The sequence below is a fragment of the Danio rerio genome, chromosome 10 (assembly GCF_052040795.2).
Source record: "Danio rerio strain M-AB ecotype USA chromosome 10, GRCz13ab, whole genome shotgun sequence".
In the NCBI taxonomy this organism is placed as follows: Eukaryota; Metazoa; Chordata; class Actinopteri; order Cypriniformes; family Danionidae; genus Danio; species Danio rerio.
In genome coordinates this window covers 10,740,001-10,758,284 of record NC_141030.1, presented here as the reverse complement: position 1 = coordinate 10,758,284, position 18,284 = coordinate 10,740,001, and the positions used below count along the sequence as shown (strand labels likewise).

The 18,284-nt window shown below is 33.6% G+C and overlaps 2 protein-coding genes across 5 annotated transcripts in view; both read right to left on the bottom strand.

Moving 5' to 3' along the window:
- Positions 1-6,950, bottom strand: part of sardh (sarcosine dehydrogenase) — a 175,979-nt gene extending 169,029 nt beyond the window's left edge. Inside the window, exons 1-4 of one of the 3 annotated variants that reach the window (XM_087269124.1) lie at positions 6,815-6,950; positions 6,074-6,271; positions 4,288-4,614; positions 2,454-2,632 (exon numbers count right to left, since the gene is read on the bottom strand). In XM_087269124.1, the coding sequence (XP_087125250.1) occupies positions 2,454-2,632; positions 4,288-4,609 (501 nt within the window). In that variant the 5' untranslated portion in view covers positions 4,610-4,614; positions 6,074-6,271; positions 6,815-6,950. 3 annotated transcript variants of the gene reach the window in all.
- A 5,400-nt stretch (positions 6,951-12,350) lies between these two features.
- cercam (cerebral endothelial cell adhesion molecule) overlaps positions 12,351-18,284 on the bottom strand; it is a 29,502-nt gene continuing 23,568 nt past the window's right edge. For both annotated transcript variants that reach the window (XM_087270233.2, XM_087270232.2), the window contains exon 12: positions 12,351-13,619. In XM_087270233.2, the coding sequence (XP_087126359.1) occupies positions 13,385-13,619 (235 nt within the window). In that variant the 3' untranslated portion in view covers positions 12,351-13,384. The remainder of the gene's footprint in view (positions 13,620-18,284) is intronic.

Sequence of the window (18,284 nt, the reverse complement as noted above, 5' to 3'; positions counted from 1 at the left end):
ATCATGCAGGTAGCCTTGGGGGGTGTTCGGGTGGTTTAAACAAACCACCCCCCACGGCCAATAGGTCCATAATTTGTCCTTTAAATTCTTTTATGTAATTAAACATTATATAAAATATTTATTATATAATTTATATATTTATATTTAATATATATAGTAATAAAGTGTAATTCTAAATAACTCTGGCCAGTCATTGGAATCCCATAGAGCCTCAAAGCCACAATAATGTGACGTGAGTCACATGACATAACCCACTAACTGAGTGGTAACATCCTATATATGTATATTTATTGACTTGTCCAGTACATGACCTCCCTTTCCCTATTTTTGCCCTCATTTTTTTTATATAAATAACTGTCCAATGAAGGCTTTAATGGCATGCGGAGTCCACAGCGGTCAGATGTCACTTCACAGCAAAAGGCGCTAATCCCGTCACGTCTGTGTTTTTGAGGCTGTTTGCTCACTTTAGTCGTTTTATTATTATTATTATTATTATTATTATTATTATTATTATTATTATTATTATTATGTTTTAATTATTATTTTTTATTAAAAGGCCAACTTGTAAGTGAGAACAGTTGAATGTGCTGGCCAGTTTGTTTTTTGTCTAATAAATGACCGTAGGCTACAGGTTTATTACTTTGAAATTTTAACAGATTACTATTTTTTTCCTAATGATATATGATGTTATAAATTTGTATTTTAAAAAAATAGTCTTGTTTTAATTTTTCTTTACTGCAAATTTTTAGGAAATATTTTTAGTAAATCAAAAAGTGTGGTTATGATGACATCTGATTAGCTAATCCAGCAAAAAAAGAAAATTACTGCTTAAAATGTCACTAAAATGCAGTATTTAAATCTCATAGTTAAATGAAAACTGAGGCGTATAACAGCAAAAAGGTCCACTTTTTGAGAAAAAAAGAACAACCCCTTTCACCACGCTGCCTACAGGCCTGAGCATTCATTTTGGCCACAAAGTGTAATTTAACATAGGAGGCAAAGTGGATTTCATTAAGTTATGGGTGTGAATGAATCTATGAAAAATTTATACACAAATATGTTGAGAAAAAAAAAGAAATAATAAATATTTGTTTCTTTTAAAACAATGATTTTCTTGATAATGCAATTGTGAAATGACTATATTTCCAATAACCAATGCGACTGAAACATAATACAAGCCCCAGTGAACCAGTTTTTTGCAACTAATGCATCACTTCATCTTTAAAAAGAAATCATAAAATGTTTTCTGGCAGTGCTCAAGAATTAACAATTTTTGGGAAACTGTGCACTCCGCCATCAATGATATTTTTGGATCTTCATATTCCCAGATCATTTGAAGTAATTTATCTAGAAGATATTTCTATTAAACTTGAAAAGGAGGATAGATACCTATTTAAGATATTTTGGGGAACAGGTAAAAAAGCCAAAACCTGAAATGGTATAAAGAAGACCCACCAACTAAAGATGAATGTTTCAAATTTACAGCAGAAGTTGAGGAAATGGAACAAAATGACTCATGCACTTTGATTACAATTAGAGATCTTTGAAAAGAAATGGAGTAAATGGCTGGCTTTCTCCACAACGACAATCTAATCTGTAATTGAACATTTACATAATTCTAGAGGTTAGAATATGTTTGGTAACCTTTTTATAAAATTTTATTTTATACTTATTTTTTTATTTATTTTCTTGGTTAGGTTAATTTAATATTTTCATATATGCATGTACAGTTGAAGTCAAAATTATTAGCCCCCCTGTTTATTTTTACCTATTTTCTTTTTAATGTTTCTTATAACTGATTTATTTTATCTTTGCCATGATGACAGTAAATAATGTTTGACTTACCCAGGTTAGGGTAATTAGGCAAGCTACTGAATAATGATGGTTTGTTCTGTAAAACATCGGGGGGGGGGGGAATTTTGCTTAAAGGGGCTTATAATTTTGTTCTTAAAATGGCGTTTAAAAAATTAAAAACATATTTTATACTAGCTAAAATAAAACAATAAGACTTTCTCCAGAAGAAAAAATATTATCAGACATACTGTGAAAATTTCCTTGCTCTTTTAAACAATTTTGGAAATATTTAAAAAAGTTTAAAAAAAATAAAAAAATTCAAAGGGGGGCTAATGATTCAACTGTATGTAGATATACATGTGTGGAATATTTATGTATATTTGTATATATGTATGTATATACATTTTTTTGTTTGTTTGTTTGTTCCCACTGGTTATATGTTCCTGAAAAATCAATGAAAACTAAATTATTTTATTGCAATTTTAAAACCTTTTGTTGGACTGCATAAAAAAAAAAATCACCTTATACAATTCTAAAAACTTCTGACGCATTTGTATATTTTCAATATGCTTTTTAGTTTGAGCAACTTGAAGGCTAATGAAAATCCTGTGTATATATATATCTTTAAAGTATGTGTGTTTTTAGGACTTGTGTCTTACCGACATGAGTCGCTTGTACTCGTCCAATCGCTGCTTGTTGGACGCAATGAACAGGCCTCCATTTTGGATCCAGCCCGTCTCAAGGCCCGTCTCCTCCTTCAGCTCTGAGCTGACCACATTGCGAGTGTGAGCCAACAGCTCTACCTCAGTATCACTTGGTCTTAACTGCCACAAAAGTCCTGCGATGAGGTAAAAAGATCTCATTCAAAACAAAGAAAACAAAGTTGAACAGACTATCAAGAATTCATTTGTATCTGACAAACTGCAACGCCCATGGATTTGGCTTTTATGCAACCAGTTCTGTCAGCCTATTCATGGAGTAAATGCTGTACAAGTAGAAAATGAAATCTGATTTAATACCCAGATTCAATTTTCTCTTACACTTTTGCCCTGCAAAGGCAAAAGACCTAAAGTTCCTAGAGTGTGGAACTGAGAAAAATGACTTGAAATATTTTTAGTTGTCCAGACAAAATAATCATAGGAAGGAGCCTGGAAATTTGGCAATAAAAAAAAACAATGAAACCAGGTTAGGTTAATCAAATAGTAACCAGATAGGATACTCAAAAATATTAATAAAAAATATTGAAAATCATATTTCTATGTCACAAAAACTGCCTTCTTCCATCTGAGAAATATCGCTAAGTTACAAAGTATGCTAAAATACAGCTGTCATAGTTCTTGCCAGGTCTAGAAAATATGATCATATCACCCCAATTGTATCCTCCTTACACTGGCTGCCTGTTAAGTTTTTATATTGATTCTAAAATATTGCTTCTCACCTATGAAGCTTTAAATAGTCTAGCTCCTGTTTATCTAACTAACCTTCTGTCTCACTACAATCCAACTCGCTCTTTAAGATCTCAAAACTCAGGGCTTCTGGTAGTACCTTGAATAGCAAAGTCGAGTAAAGGAGGTCGAGCCTTCTCATTTATGGCTCCTAAACTCTGGAACAGCCTTCCTGATAATGTCTGAGGCTCAGACACACTCTCACAGTTCAAAACTAGATTAAAGACCTATCTTTTTAGTAAAGCATACACTCAGTGCATCACTTAGCGGTATGAAACATGAATGTGCCTCACGCAAGTTTTTGCATCTCGTTTATGTACACTATGGACAGCAGCTACGCTAATTTTTCTCTTTATTCTCCTTTTCCACCTGGGGATACTCATCCTGAAGCCACCCAGAGACAATGCAGCGCCACTGATTCGGTCCAAGACCAGCGACGAGATAATCCCAAGGTTTCCATAATCCTGGACTAGGCCTTATCCTGAGCAGCTGCTGTGGTGGTCATGGAGGAGTGGAGAGCATGAGACTGATTCCTGTGACGCTCCAGGGACAGACAAGACTTTGCTGAGGTCCAGCGTTCACCAGCCTCCAGCCCCTAGACTGCAAATTTGCACAAGTTTGGCCATAGGCGAAATGGTCGTGCCCAACTAAGCCTGGTTTCTCTCAAGATTTTAAATTCTTTACTTTCGCCAATCGATGAAGTTTTTTTCCCCGCCGCTGTCACAACTGGTTTGCATGGTTCGGGATCTGGAGAGCTGCGCATCGATGGATTTGCTCTTCAGTGTTTGGAAACTGAGCTACACTGTTACAGTTTACTATGACCTTCTATGTGAAGCTGCTTTGACACAATCTACATTGTAAAATCGCTATACAAATAAAGGGTAATTTAATTAAATTGAAAGTTTTTTCAGACAAAAATTAAGTAACAGCTTTTTGCTTTTGCACAGGAGCATTGTTCATTTAAAGTTAACATTCAGAAGTTAACAACATTACTGAATCATTCAGAAGTTAACATACAGATGTCAACAAAGTAAACATAATGCAATACCAGCTGTGTGCCAGGTGGTGCCAGCAGTCAGTCTGTCCCTCTCCAGGAGAACCACATTGGTCATGCCTAATTTACACAGGTGGTAGAGGGTCTGGCAACCCAGGCTTCCTCCTCCAATCACCACAACATCTGCAGACTTGGGAAGGGGTTTGGTAGGCCCACTGAGGCCATCCTCATGTTTGAGGGTCTTCTCATACGGGACACTCTTCTCTTTGGTGTGTGTAGACTGAGAGCTATAGCAGCGGGTGGTAGCACGGCAGAGGGGCGAGAGGGGCTGCCGACACACCATCGCCCTCCATGCTGCTGTTCCTAAGAAGGCCATGGCCCCTGCAACATCACATAAACAAATAATCTTACGAACAATGTTCATGAACTGTTAAGGATTCCATCAGAGTTCTGGGCTGAGACCTCTTTTATTTCCTACTTTTTCCACACAATATGGGACAATATAGCACTTCCAATTCCTCAAGGTTCAATGCTGGGACCACTTATGTTTGTTAAATGTAATCTTTTTAAAGCTAATACACCATATAATAATACATCCACTGATATACAGTTACAGTTTTTTTTTTTTTTTACAACTTACTAAACTAATCTTTTACTGTGAAAATTAATATATTATGTAAACAATCTGCAATTGAAAGTTCTTGCAATTTATATCAAGTACAATTTAAATAAAATTTTTATTTAAATCAATTAAATTTTATTTTACAATTTGAGTTTAAGTACTTAAATTATTGAATTTGTAAATATATTTGTAAATATATTTGTAAAAATAAACATTTTAAATTTAAATATATAAAAAAATGAAAAGTAGTGTAAATAAGCTGACAAACTAGATTTAATTGAAATGTGTGTGAATAAATCTATGAAGTTATACAGAGAGCGATTTTAAGAAATAAGTAATAAGATACATTTGTTAAATGTGTATTTGGTAAAAAAAAATTACCCTGCTAACGCTAATATTCACCATTCGTTGATATACAGTTGTAATTTTATTTTGTTGCTTAAAATATATCAAACTTTATTACCAAAAAACTGCCATGACTTTAATTCATTCATGCATATTTGAACAAATTATTTCAATATTTGAAATTTAAACAAATTGCATCTATATATATATATATATATATATATATATATATATATATATATATATGTTCTATGTATCTTTATTATTATTATTATTACTGTTATTGATCATTTTCACAAGTAGTTGCTCACCAGACAAGCATCATGTGAGACAGCTTATCTTACTCTAATCACTTTTGAATCAAATATGGCAAAAGAAAAGTCTGTTAAACAGAAAACCTTTTTCATAAAGGTTTTACAGATACATGTTTACTGGAGAAATCGTAATGTTTTATTTTAATTTCTCATTTTATTATATTTAAAAACAATGCATATATATTTTAAGCATTCTTACAAAGTATATGCAAATATGGATTAAATGCACGTTTTATACGCATTGCACTTAACTGCAAAACTGGTCACTTCGAAAATGATCAACATGACCAACTTGTTTTTGCAGAAGGTGACAAAACCTAATATTTTGTATACTGTAAGCATTGCAATTCACAAGTTATGCAACTCAAACACAGTTAAAGTGCATCAAACTAATAACATGTCTGTAAAAAACTATCGTGCAAACATTTCAGATATAGTTCACACGTTTTGTAAAACTGAAGTAATGCACTGAAAAAGAATACACGCGACCATAAAACTAGCAGCGTGTGAAGCAGGTCGGTAGTTCTGTGGTAAACTGTCACTCGCATATTGAACTTACTTGAAGAGCGAAAGTCCTGCTTTTTAACTGCTTCCTCAAGAGTGTGTAAGTTGTTACTTTCATAAACAGAGCAGCTGGTGCTCAAATATGGCTGTTTGCTGACCGAGCATGAGGACGAACACAGCTGTGGTGGTGAACTTCAGAACTGCAGATGCGGCGGAAGGAGCAGAACAAACCAAGCAGAGTGCTTCGACGTGTCTACAGAGAAATTTAGACAAATCGCATGATTAAAAAAAAAAAAGATTTCTTAACAATTCACCGCGAATTAGTGGGGTTTCATGCATAGTCGGGTTTCTACGTTCATACGTATTGCAGACTGTAGATTGTATGACGTTCAAATTTGCATAGCATTATACCGAGGTATCGATCCGACAGGTAATCAACATCATATGCTGTATTGTATATAGTTGTAGAAAGCTTAATACAGTATTGGGTCATTTATATTAGCATACTATAAATGTTGTTTAACCACAGAAACTATAAAATTACCACAGCATAATAAGTACTGTACTATAGTATGGATCAAAAACTCTAAATATAAAGTAGGCTACTATAGTATTTTCTTTTTTTTTTAAGTGGGTTAATTTACATTTACGATTCTTTTTTTAAGTGAAAGGTTTAAAGTGGGTTATAACTGTACTTTTTGCATATTTTCAAAAGGACACTGTTAATAAATGTCTTAGAAGGCGACTCGCTAGGTTATGAGATTCTCAGAGTTCCAACAATGCATGCATTGCTTACCTGTCAAATGAATATATCCACTTGAGAAAAGGAAAAAAACACAAGAAATGAATTTGCTGTTGCAGACTTGGTGCTGCTGTTTAGTGCACAAGGCAGCTTAAATGTTGTGTTGCCTGCAGCTGAGATCTTTTGGCTGGAAACTGCCAAATAGACATGATAACCCTAGAGTACACTCTCCACCCACCAACAGAGGTCTAATTGTAGTTCTAATTTAAAGGTGGAATGAATTGTATTGTGAGTATATACATACAGTTAGTTAACCTACATACATACTTACATACTATATATATATATATATATATATATATATATATATATATATATATATATATATATATATATATATATATATATATATATATAGGCACACTAGGTAGCACTGTCGCCGAACAGCAAGAAAGTCGCTGGTTCGAACCTCGGCTCAATTGGCATTTCTTTGTGGAGTTTGCATGTTCTCCCTGCGTTCGCGTGCGTTTCCTCCGGGTGCTCCGGTTTCCCCCACAGTCCAAAGATATGCAGTACAGGTGAATTGAGAAGGCTAAATTGCCCGTAGTGTATGAGTGTCTATGTGTGTGTGTGGATGTTTCCCAGAGATGGGTTGCTGCTGGAATGGCATCCGCTGCAGAAAAACGTGCTGGATAAGTTGGCGCTTCATTCTGCTGTGGCGACCTCGGATTAATAAAGGGACTAAGCTGACAAAAATGAATGTATATAATGTATAATATAGTTGAAGTCAGAATTATTAGCCCCCCTTTAAATTTGTTTTTCTTTTTTTCTTTTTTATCAAATGATGTTTAACAGAGCAAGAACATTTTTACAGTATGTCTGATAATATTTTTTCTTCTGAAGAAAGTCTTATTTGTTTTATTTCGGCTAGAATAAAAGCAGTAATTTTTTTTAAAACATTTTAAGGTCAAAATTATTAGCCCCTTTAAGCTAAATTTTATTTTAGATATTCGACAGAACAAACCATCATTATACAATAACTTGCCTAATTACCCTAATCTGCCTAGTTAACCTAATTAAAAAAGTTAAGCATTTAAATGTCACTTTAAGCTGTATAGAAGTGTCTTGAAAAATATCTAGTCAAATTACTGTCATACTGTCTATTATTTACTGTCAACATGGCAAAGATAAGAAATGAGTTATTAGAAATGAGTTATTAAAACTAGTATGTTTAGAAATGTATTGAAAAAAATCTTCTCTCCGTTAAACAGAAATTGGGAAAAAATAAATAAATGGGAGGCTAGTAATTCTGAAATTTTGACTTCATCTGTATGTATGTATATATATATATATATATATATATATATATATATATATATATATATATATATATATATATATATATATATATATATATACGTGTGTGTATGTGTGTGTATGTGTGTGTGTGTGCTTACTACATGTTTTATAGAGATTCTAGGTATTTTCAAAGACATCATAAATTAAATATAAATTATTTCTATTAATTATATATGATTATATTTTTATATTAAAATATTATATTATGTAGATTATCTCTTTAGATTACTTAATTACTTAATTCATTTTCTTTCTGGCTTAGTCCCTTTATTAATCTGGGGTTGCCACAGCTGAATGAACCGCCAACTTATCCAGCACATGTTTTACGCAGTGGAAGCCCTTCCAGCCACTACCCATCTTAAAGATTATTAATATTTTCTAAATAAATAAATGTGCTCAGTGTCATGTGGAGACTCAGCTGTTAAGTTTTTCCTTTGAGCAAATCACAATTAGAGCAGAAAGACTGAACTCAGACATCTGTTACATGCAGATGCAGATATACTCAGCACATGCATGACGACATGGACGAATGAGCTGAAGTGTTCCCAATAAATCCATGGCCCCTGCAACATCACAAGACCAAAAACAAATACATTTGTGACAATGTTTATAATGCATAAAGGAGTTTCTCAGGGTTCAGTGTTCGGCTCCACAATTTTTTGTAACATTTGTCCCGTTTTTTTTTTTTTTTTTAATTCTGTCATTGACAGAATTGCTGGCTTAATCTTTTAAATGAAATCAAATCTTGCAAATTATTCAACATCAAGTTAAAGCTTGTATAACTAAGAAGCTGAAAAAATTATTAACATTTTTTTAAATAAGCTGAAGCTTCAAAATCATATCTTGTCATTACTTATTTTCAGCATGTTAATTGTATACCAATATTGTGGTGTGTTCTACAAGAAAATACTGTTTTAGTCTTTCTATTTTTATTCTGCATATTTTTGTTTCTTTTTTCTTTTTCTTTTTTAGCAGTTTCGTTGTATTATTTATTACCTTAACTATAAATTTCTGTTAAATAGATTTAATAGAATAATATAATATTAATAGAATATATAAATAGTTATTTTTTAGTGCAGTAAATGCTGGGGCTTAGATCTGTATTCAATTGCTTTGCTCAAACAGAAACAACACCAGCCTTTTCCATGAACTTTGGCCATTATTGGCTGACCTATTTCTACATACGCAAAACAGAAAGAAAGCATCCATGAGTGCTTGAAGATTCGACCAAAACCTTCCCTATCTGAGACAACCAATCAGAGGAGGTTTCGACAGCTCCACCCCAGACAACAAATATGACAACACACTGGATGAAGCAATGAGAGAAACCTATCTGTGACAACTCCCACACTACAGCTCACATATTACACTCCATCCATACTGCAGATCTAAGGTTTGAACAGTTTATATCACATACTACTCTCAGACAGATCAAAATCAGCTGATTAGGCATTTAAGATGCTGTCTCTGTGTTTAATCACAGCCATTGATTGAGTGTCATTTGATAACGGAGTCTAGAGGCAATGCTGTGTCCCAAGATACAGGGTTCAGCGGGGTTATGGAAGGAAACCTCTACTTTTATAGAGGCCAAATATAGGCTTTTATGCTAATGCAGTGATCACAAGGCTCCTAATTCTTAAAAAATAAAGTTGTTTTTTTATGTGCCCCTTATGTTGTGACATAAAATAATGATTCTGGGTCAAAACCTTTTAATCAAATCAGCTTTTAATGTGAATCTTTTATTAAATCAATGCTGGATTTGGTGCATTAGGGGCACCAATATTTTAATGATTTATTCATTGGACTTGCATTTATGGTATGGTAATCATCAAAGAAAACAATGACTTAATAATACTGTAACATATTGACTCAATAGCAGTTTTTTCCTGAACATTTATTTGTTTTGTATTGACCCTATAGTAAAGAAACTACTGTCAAATGTTCTCTTGTGAATAATGTTAGGAAAGTCATTCAGACTCTTGACCATTTAAAATGTTTGTAGAAGTTTGCATTAGTTTTAGTTAGAACTTGAAAATGAAATGGCGTTTGCCTTTATTTTATTTAACTTTCAATCTCAGTTCATTATCTGCTTTTTAAAGAGAGTTTCTTTAATCATGCATGTTTTGAAAGTATTATGAAGATTTACAATAACCTTGCCTCAACATCTGTAGAACATAACTATTTATTTTAAAATAATTATTTTCTAGAGGTAAAGTTGTGTATGTTGTGCTGTAATTTTGTATTATAACCAACAGATGGCGTGATAACCGCATCAGTCTGGACATCACATTGCAATGTCAGAAATGAAGAAAAATGATCTCCACCCATAACTGCTACAGAATTTACAATAATATTTGATGAAATTCCTAATGGACTTGTTCAGCTCTTATCCGGTAATTTATCCCCTGAATCAATCTATTACATACTAATCAGTTAAGTAGGTATCAATGGTGTAAAAATTATAGACAATAAATTGAATAAATGTTAACGTTAAGTTATGCAGAACTGCATTGTTGCCTAAATGCAAATCTTTTGGAATTCCTTATTTGAGCAGCTTAAGTGGAAAAAAGTTTGGAACCTACCTAATAAATACTGTTTCACCAATAAAGACAAAGTATTTACATTTAATTTACCCATTGAAAGTTGTTTAAAAAAATTTTGAGACATGGAATCTACGTGCACTTTTTGAGAATTAGAGGAGGAATCGAAAAACATCTGTTTTTGAATGCACATATACCCAAATGTTTTGGTTTGATGTTGTATATCTTACATTAAAACTTACAAAATTGAAAATTCAGTTTTCTTGTAAAGATGTTTTTTATATACAATAATAATAACATAACTTTGGAGCAATATTTATTTATTAATTTAATGATAAGATATGGGAAGTAGCATGTACACAAACGGTCCAAAAATAAACCTAATAGTCATTTGTTTAAAATTGATATTTAGCATTATATCGAAATTCTAAAAGACACACACACACACACACACACACACACACACACACACACAAGCTATATGGATGTATGTAATTTTGGAATTCTTTTCTTGTGAATTATTTGTAATTTATATATCCCCTGCTGTAATTTTATTTACTTTTTTCTACTGATTTGTTTCTGTGATGTGAAAAAATTGTAAGCACTGTATTCCTCATTTTTGTATGCTATTGTCCCTTGTTATGCAATAAAAAATAAATAAAAACTCACGACAGCTAAAAAAAAAAATCCAAGATTATAAGTAAGTCTGATTAAAGTAAGTCAGTCTGATTAAACAAAATGATTATTTCTCAATTTTAGGTTTTGCTAGTAATGTATTTACCACCACCAGGGGCAGATTTAGTGATTTGGGGGCCCTAAGAAATTACAGCCATGGTGGCCAAAAGTTCTAAAATGCACCTTTAGTACTTTAATTTATTTTGCTATAAGAATACATTTACATTTTATTTTATTTTATTAATGCAAAATAATAATAACATGTAAAGCCTCTTGTAAAACTTTTCAAATGATTTGTTTTCTGAAAATTAATTCACAACTAAAAATAATAAAATAAATCTTTACTGATTTTGACTGCTGGACTAGTCCATGATTGAGGGTGTGGGACACATTTGTGCAGATGTAATAATTACATTCAAATGAAAAAAGTAGACCCTCACCATGCAAAATACAATATAAAACAACGTTATATATAATTTATAGGTATAATTCTAGGTATTTTTGGGGGCGTTTCTGAAGATTTTAGGGGCTTCCTTAGATTTTCTGAAGCCCTAAGCAGCTGCTTACCTTGACCACCACAGCAATCAATAAACTCAAAAAATAACTCACTAGATGAACTCCAATAAATTTGTTTAGCACCAACTAGAAGAAAAAAAAATCACAATTAAATTAAACTGAGATGGTCCAACATAATTTTACCAAGTAAAAATTTAAATATTTTTAAATAACTTAAACTCAAAAGTCTAATTATATCATTTAGGTCTATTATGTGTCATAAATTTCAAAGTCTTAGTTTTATTTGAAGTTATCTTGAACTAAAAGAGCCATTTTTAAGCATATTTCTTGAGTTACATATATTCTGAAGCAGGCTATCATTACTAATACCATAATATAATTGTTCATATTATGAATGAATGTTTGAAGGAATTGATGTGAATTATTTTTTCTTCCCACCACCATAACTGCAAAAAGGTGGCTGTGAAGATCAAACATTGTATTTCAAAAGCATGCAGAAGTGACATTCAACTTTTTTATTTCAAAAAATGTTAACAAAAATGTCATGCACCCGTTTGTAATCATTTCATTTGGTCCTGCTGTTCACTTCAGGGAGTCACAGAAAGACGTAAGACATGGAAGAGAAATAAATAAGAACAAATGATAATTATAAGAAGAGAAAAATCTATACGAACAGCAAAAATGCACCAAACAGAAAGAAATTCACCACATGTACCATTTCAAATATACACTAAACTGTTTGATTGTCTGAGCATGATAGTCCTTATAAGTTATTTAAAATCTTATTAAAAATGACAAAACTGCACCACTACCATAAAAACTGTCAGATGCTTTAGTTTTAGTAGTTAATAAAAAACAAATATCTTAATCAAAACTGCAAAGCTAACTTAATTTGCACCATAGGACCAATTGAAAAGCTTTCTCTTCACTATACTGTTTAATAAACCAAAAATATTGCATTTATAGGATCTTACAGGATCTTCTTCTCTATTAAAATATAGTTTGAAAATCTTCTGAAAGCTTATTTTCTTTAAACTTTAATTCGACTTTTTGAGAAATTACATTATTTACTTTTTTGTGCCATTAACATACTTTTGGTAGACCTACTATCTAAAAATACTGGCTTGTTTCATTTGGTAAAATATGTTATGTTAAATATTATTTAATAAATTAAAATTTTAACAAAAGGGTTGGGTTTGTCCATTTTTGACCCAATTTTTTTCAGAATGGAGTGTATGCTTTAAAACAGATCAATGAAGTTAGAAAACCAAACCAAACCAAAATTCACAACTTATGGTCTCACATACCCTCATTTAAATATCTAAATTTATGCAAATAAAAATTCAATTCATGAGAAATTTTGGGATATTTTTCTTTGAAAACAAGATTTAAATATTGATTGTTTTGTTGTTGTTTTAAAGTGAGCTTGTCCTACTAAGGTTCCCGGTCCACAGTTTTGAGATGTCCATAATGAGTATCATTGTCCCTCATCCACCAATAAAATGCCCATTGCTGTGTTCTTAGTGGCTGTGGTTCACAGCTCATCCTTGTAGGTGGCGCTCTGCAGGCCGGGGGGTGGCTGTGAGCCCTTCAGAGTCTTATGTGAGCCTCTCCAGTCAGTGCGAACGCTGTCATCATCCCACAATGTGGAGGTCTCTGTGTCGCTCACCCACTCCGCGTCTCCGGCGTAATGACATGGCTGCACCAGCAGAGGGTGTGTGGAGTACGCCATCAGATTTCGGTTGGGAAAATGGGATTTGTAGTCCTCACTATTGAGAGTTCAAAAAAATAATAAAATAAAATAGTTTAATGCTTTCATGTAGCAGGGACTCAAACCAGCAACCTTTTGTGGTTAGGTGACAGTGCTACGGACTGAGCCACCCTCGTATTTTATCTGATTTTATTAAGACGTCACAAATTCTTACTGCCTTTTTTTTAGTTAAATCAAAAAAACTTTTCTAGTCATTCCAACGTACATCAATCAAACTGACTTAAAATATTAAGTTAAACTTTGAAACCCGATTAACTTATTAAAGGTAAAGCAACAAAAATATTAGTTTTCTTGACTTTTTGTTAATATATATAAGTTCACATACAATAAGATTATTATGCCTCTGAATAATCTCAGATGATGCTTGGAAGTTTCTGATTGGCTAATTGACAACACTTCCAGAAACACCTCCAACTAACTGCTTTCTTTTGTGACAAATCAACAAGCCAGAATGAAAAAAAAAAATCCAGATTACAATTTGTAAAATTACACTGGGGAAAAAAATAATTTTTGGAGACATGCCCTGTGGTCTGAACTAAGATTGAACAGTTTGGCCATAATGACCAGTGTTACATTTGGAGGACAAAGGGGAAAGCTCACAAGCCTAGGATCACCATCCCAACTGTAAAGTATGGGGCGGCAGCATCATGTTGTGTGGCTGTTTTGCTGCAGGAGGTACTGGTCCACTTCACAGCATAGATGGCATCATGAATAAAGAACATTATGTAGAAATACTGAAGCAACATCTCAAGACATCAGCCAGGAAATTAAAACTTGGCCACAAATGGGTCTTCCAAACAGACCATGACTCTAAGCATATTGCCAAATGAGTTAAAATGTGCTTTAAGGATAACAGAGGGAATGTTTGGGGGTGGGTATCACAAAGCCCTGATCTCAATCCTGTAGAAAATTTGTGGGCAGAGTTTAAAAAAAAGCTTGTGTGAGCAAGACAGCCAACAAATCTGACTCAGTGACACCAATTCTGTCAGGAGGAATGGGCCAAAATTCCTTCAAATTATTGTGAGAAGCTTGTGGAAGGATACCCAAAACATTTGACCAAAGTTATACAGTTTAAAAGCAAAGCTAAAAATTACCAAGGAAATGTATGAAAACTTTTGACTGTCTAGAAATTAATAAAAAAAAAAAAAATTCTCATTATTCCGGCATTTAGCAAATGTAAATGATTTAGGTAATCCTAACAGACCTAAAACAGTAAACGTTTAGTATGATTTACCGTCAGACATTTAAAAAAAAATGGTTATGTTCCTTTCTTTAGAGTGTATGTAAACTTCTGGTTTCAACTGTATATAATATACAGTATAGATATAATATAATATATAGTTTTTTGTTGTTGTTTTCTTTCCACTAGCTAAAAAAGCTTTTTTTTAAACTATTTCTACATTTTGCTGTACAGGTATGTGTTAGTAAATATCAGTTTACAGATATTCCATAATATTTAGAAACAGGGCTTGACATTAACACTCGCCAATACTCCAAATGCGAGTAGATTTCAGCTGGGGCGGGTTGGACAGTCTAGCCACTTTAGCTGGTTGAAAATAATTTTTAAATTGTAGTTTTCTTGAAAAGCAGTGTTCAACAATAAGGATTGCCCAATGAGGGGCCAGCGTGAGATGACAATAATAACTGTGTTAGCATGAGCAAAAGTAAGCAGGTGAATGCCAAATGAAAGGATGATCACACGCAAGGTGAGACACGGGCGATCCTGATGCACTGAAGAGGGCTTTAGTGTCAAGGACGATTTCAACTCATGTGATGCGTGTGAATGTTTAAAAGTTTGAAAAAAAAAAAGATTCCTAGCGCAAAGCAACTGTCCCTTCTAATGTAACAGGTGTGATCGGTTCTCTTTTATATAGACTGTACAAAAAGCGAAGTTCGCGCACACACAGTACTTTCAAGTGCTCCAGATTTTTAAAGGTCTTTTTGTAAGCAGCAGTTCGCTTTCGTTTATAACCTTTTATGTGATCATCCTTTCATAATCGCATACAGTATGTCTTTCACCTGCTTTCTTTTGCTTAGAGTTATTTTGGGCTAAGATATTTGTATTTGCTTATTTATTTATTTTTTGGTCTGGCTAGAAAATAAATAGGTAAATCCTAAGTGTTGAGCCCTGAAAAGTCAAGTGAAATAAAAGCTAATTGAAATGTGACACAATGAAATCACAACCCATTTGCTCATGCTCATTAAGCAAGGTCACACACAACACAAAAAAAGTCAAATGAATGAAGAAGGATGTGGAAATAACACAGAATCTAAATCAAGTCAGTTTAGCATCCCAAAGTCAAATTTTATGCATATGAAATATATTTTCCCAATAACAGAATTGTGGCTAGTGAAAGTGGTAAGTGGCTATTAAATTTGGAAAACTACCAGCCACAGTGGCTGGTGATCAAAACAGTTAACATCAAGCCCTGTTTATAAATATTCATTTTGCCATTAACTTGTAATAATCTTGTAAGATTTTTGTTTTCACAAGGGGTCTTTGATTTAAAGTGCAAAAATGCATGCTTTATACATCCACTGTTATTCTGACTTAAAGTTTCTGTCTTGTTTTTTAGTCCAAATAACTAAAAAATTCTTAAACCAAGAAGCATTTTCTAGACAAGTGAAAAAAGCATTTTGTTTTCAGAAAAAAGTCAAAATTAAGTGAGTTTCTCTTTGAAGCTAGCTAAGTACTCTGCTTGTTTTTCTGCTTATTTTGCTTGATTTGATGACAAACACATAAAATAAAGTAAAAAATTATTACATGTCAGAAAATGCTTCTTCATTAAGGAATGTTTTGATATTTGGACTAGAAACAAGACAAAACTTTCAAGGTAGAAATGTTTGTTGCTGTATTTTTATGCAGTTGATCAAACAAACAAATTATAATAGTAACATTTAATAATAAAATATTTACAACATGCACAATAAGTATTAATCTAATTATTTTACTGTGCAGCGTATCTACACTCACCAGGCACTTTAATAGGTTCACCTGTACAACTACTTGTTAATGCAAATTTCTAAGTAGCCAATCACATGGCAGCAACTCAATGCATTTAGACATGTAGACGTCAAGACGATCTGCTGCAGTTTTGAATAGTTGTTGGTGCCAGATGAGCTGGTCTGAGTATTTCAGAAACTGCTGATCTACTGGGATTTTACTGAGTCTCAATTTCAGCTGCGACATTTGGATGCTAGGGTCAGAATTTGGCGTGAACAACATGAAAGATTGCATCCATCCCGCCTTGTATCAACGATTCAGATTGGTGGTGGTGGTGGTGGTGTGGGGGATATTTTCTTGGCACACATAGGGTCCACTAGTATCAATTGAACACTTTGTCAACGCCACAGCCTACCTGAGTATTACTGCTGACCATGTCCATCCCTTTACGACCACGGTGTACTCATCTTCTGATGGCTATTTCCAGCAGGATAACGCGTTATGTCATAAAGTGCGAATCATCTCAAACTGGTTTCTTGAACATGACAATGAATTCACTGTACTCAAATGGCCTCCACAGTCACCAGAGCTCAATCCAATAGAGCACCTTTGGGATGAGGTGGAACGGGACATTGGCATCATGGATGTGCAGCTGACAAATCTGCAGCAACTGTCAATATGGAGCAAAATCTCTGAGGAATATTTCCAGTACCTTGTTGAATCTATGCCACAAAGGATTAAGGCAGTTCTGAAGGTAAAAGGGGGTCCAAGCCAATACAAGTAAGGTGTACCTAATAAAGTAGCCGATGAGTGTAGAAATTCGTATTTTATCCAATTTTAAATGCCAAGCGATGCTTGCTTGTACTGCAATTTTAAAAGAAAAGAGGTCCCAGATTATCTACACTGTAAAAATGCTGGGTTTCACACAATTGATTTGTGTTGGGACAACATAAAGAAATCAAGTTAACTTATTTGTTACCAATTGAAGTATTAAACATAAGTCAATTCACTGGTCTTAAAACAAACTCAAGAATTGTGCTGTTTCAGCTCATTTTAAATAAGTAGTCTGAACAAACAACAGACGTCAAATTTATTTCATGTAAATTTAATGGATGTATTTAATGGATCATTTGGATCCCAAATCTGACAGCAAATCACTTTAGGGCTTGTAAAGTTTAACTTCACCCAAACAAACGAATAAAGTATCAATGACTTTCAGTAAAAGCCTGCAAAGATTTGTTGTGTACTGAGAGTGAACAGCTTTGTGTGTAGCTGGCAGACTGCCCTGTGTTTTTCAGACCTGGAAGGAGAGTAAAGCGGCAAATACCTCTAAAGTAGCTACTAATTTTGCTGGAATGCGGAACGGGTAAGGATTTTAAAGGGTTATCCGTCAGCAGGGCTGAAGCAGCACGGCATTTACCACCGGGACAGCCACGGACCGGTGGAAAGATTGAATAACAAGGGGAGAATGCAGCTCTGATCTGCCACTGCGGGGATGAGGCGCTTCAGGCGGGACGTGCCAAGCAAAATGAATTAGAGTCAGAGATGGTGAGGATATAGACAGAGGGAGAAGGGATGGCATTGTGCCAATCCACAGTATGCACACGCACACAGACACACACGCACTGCTGTCTTCTCAAAATCTAAGTTTCTTTCTTGGCTCCATAAAAAATCAAATGCTTGTACAATTACAAAGTGAAGGAAGTACACAGAGAGTTT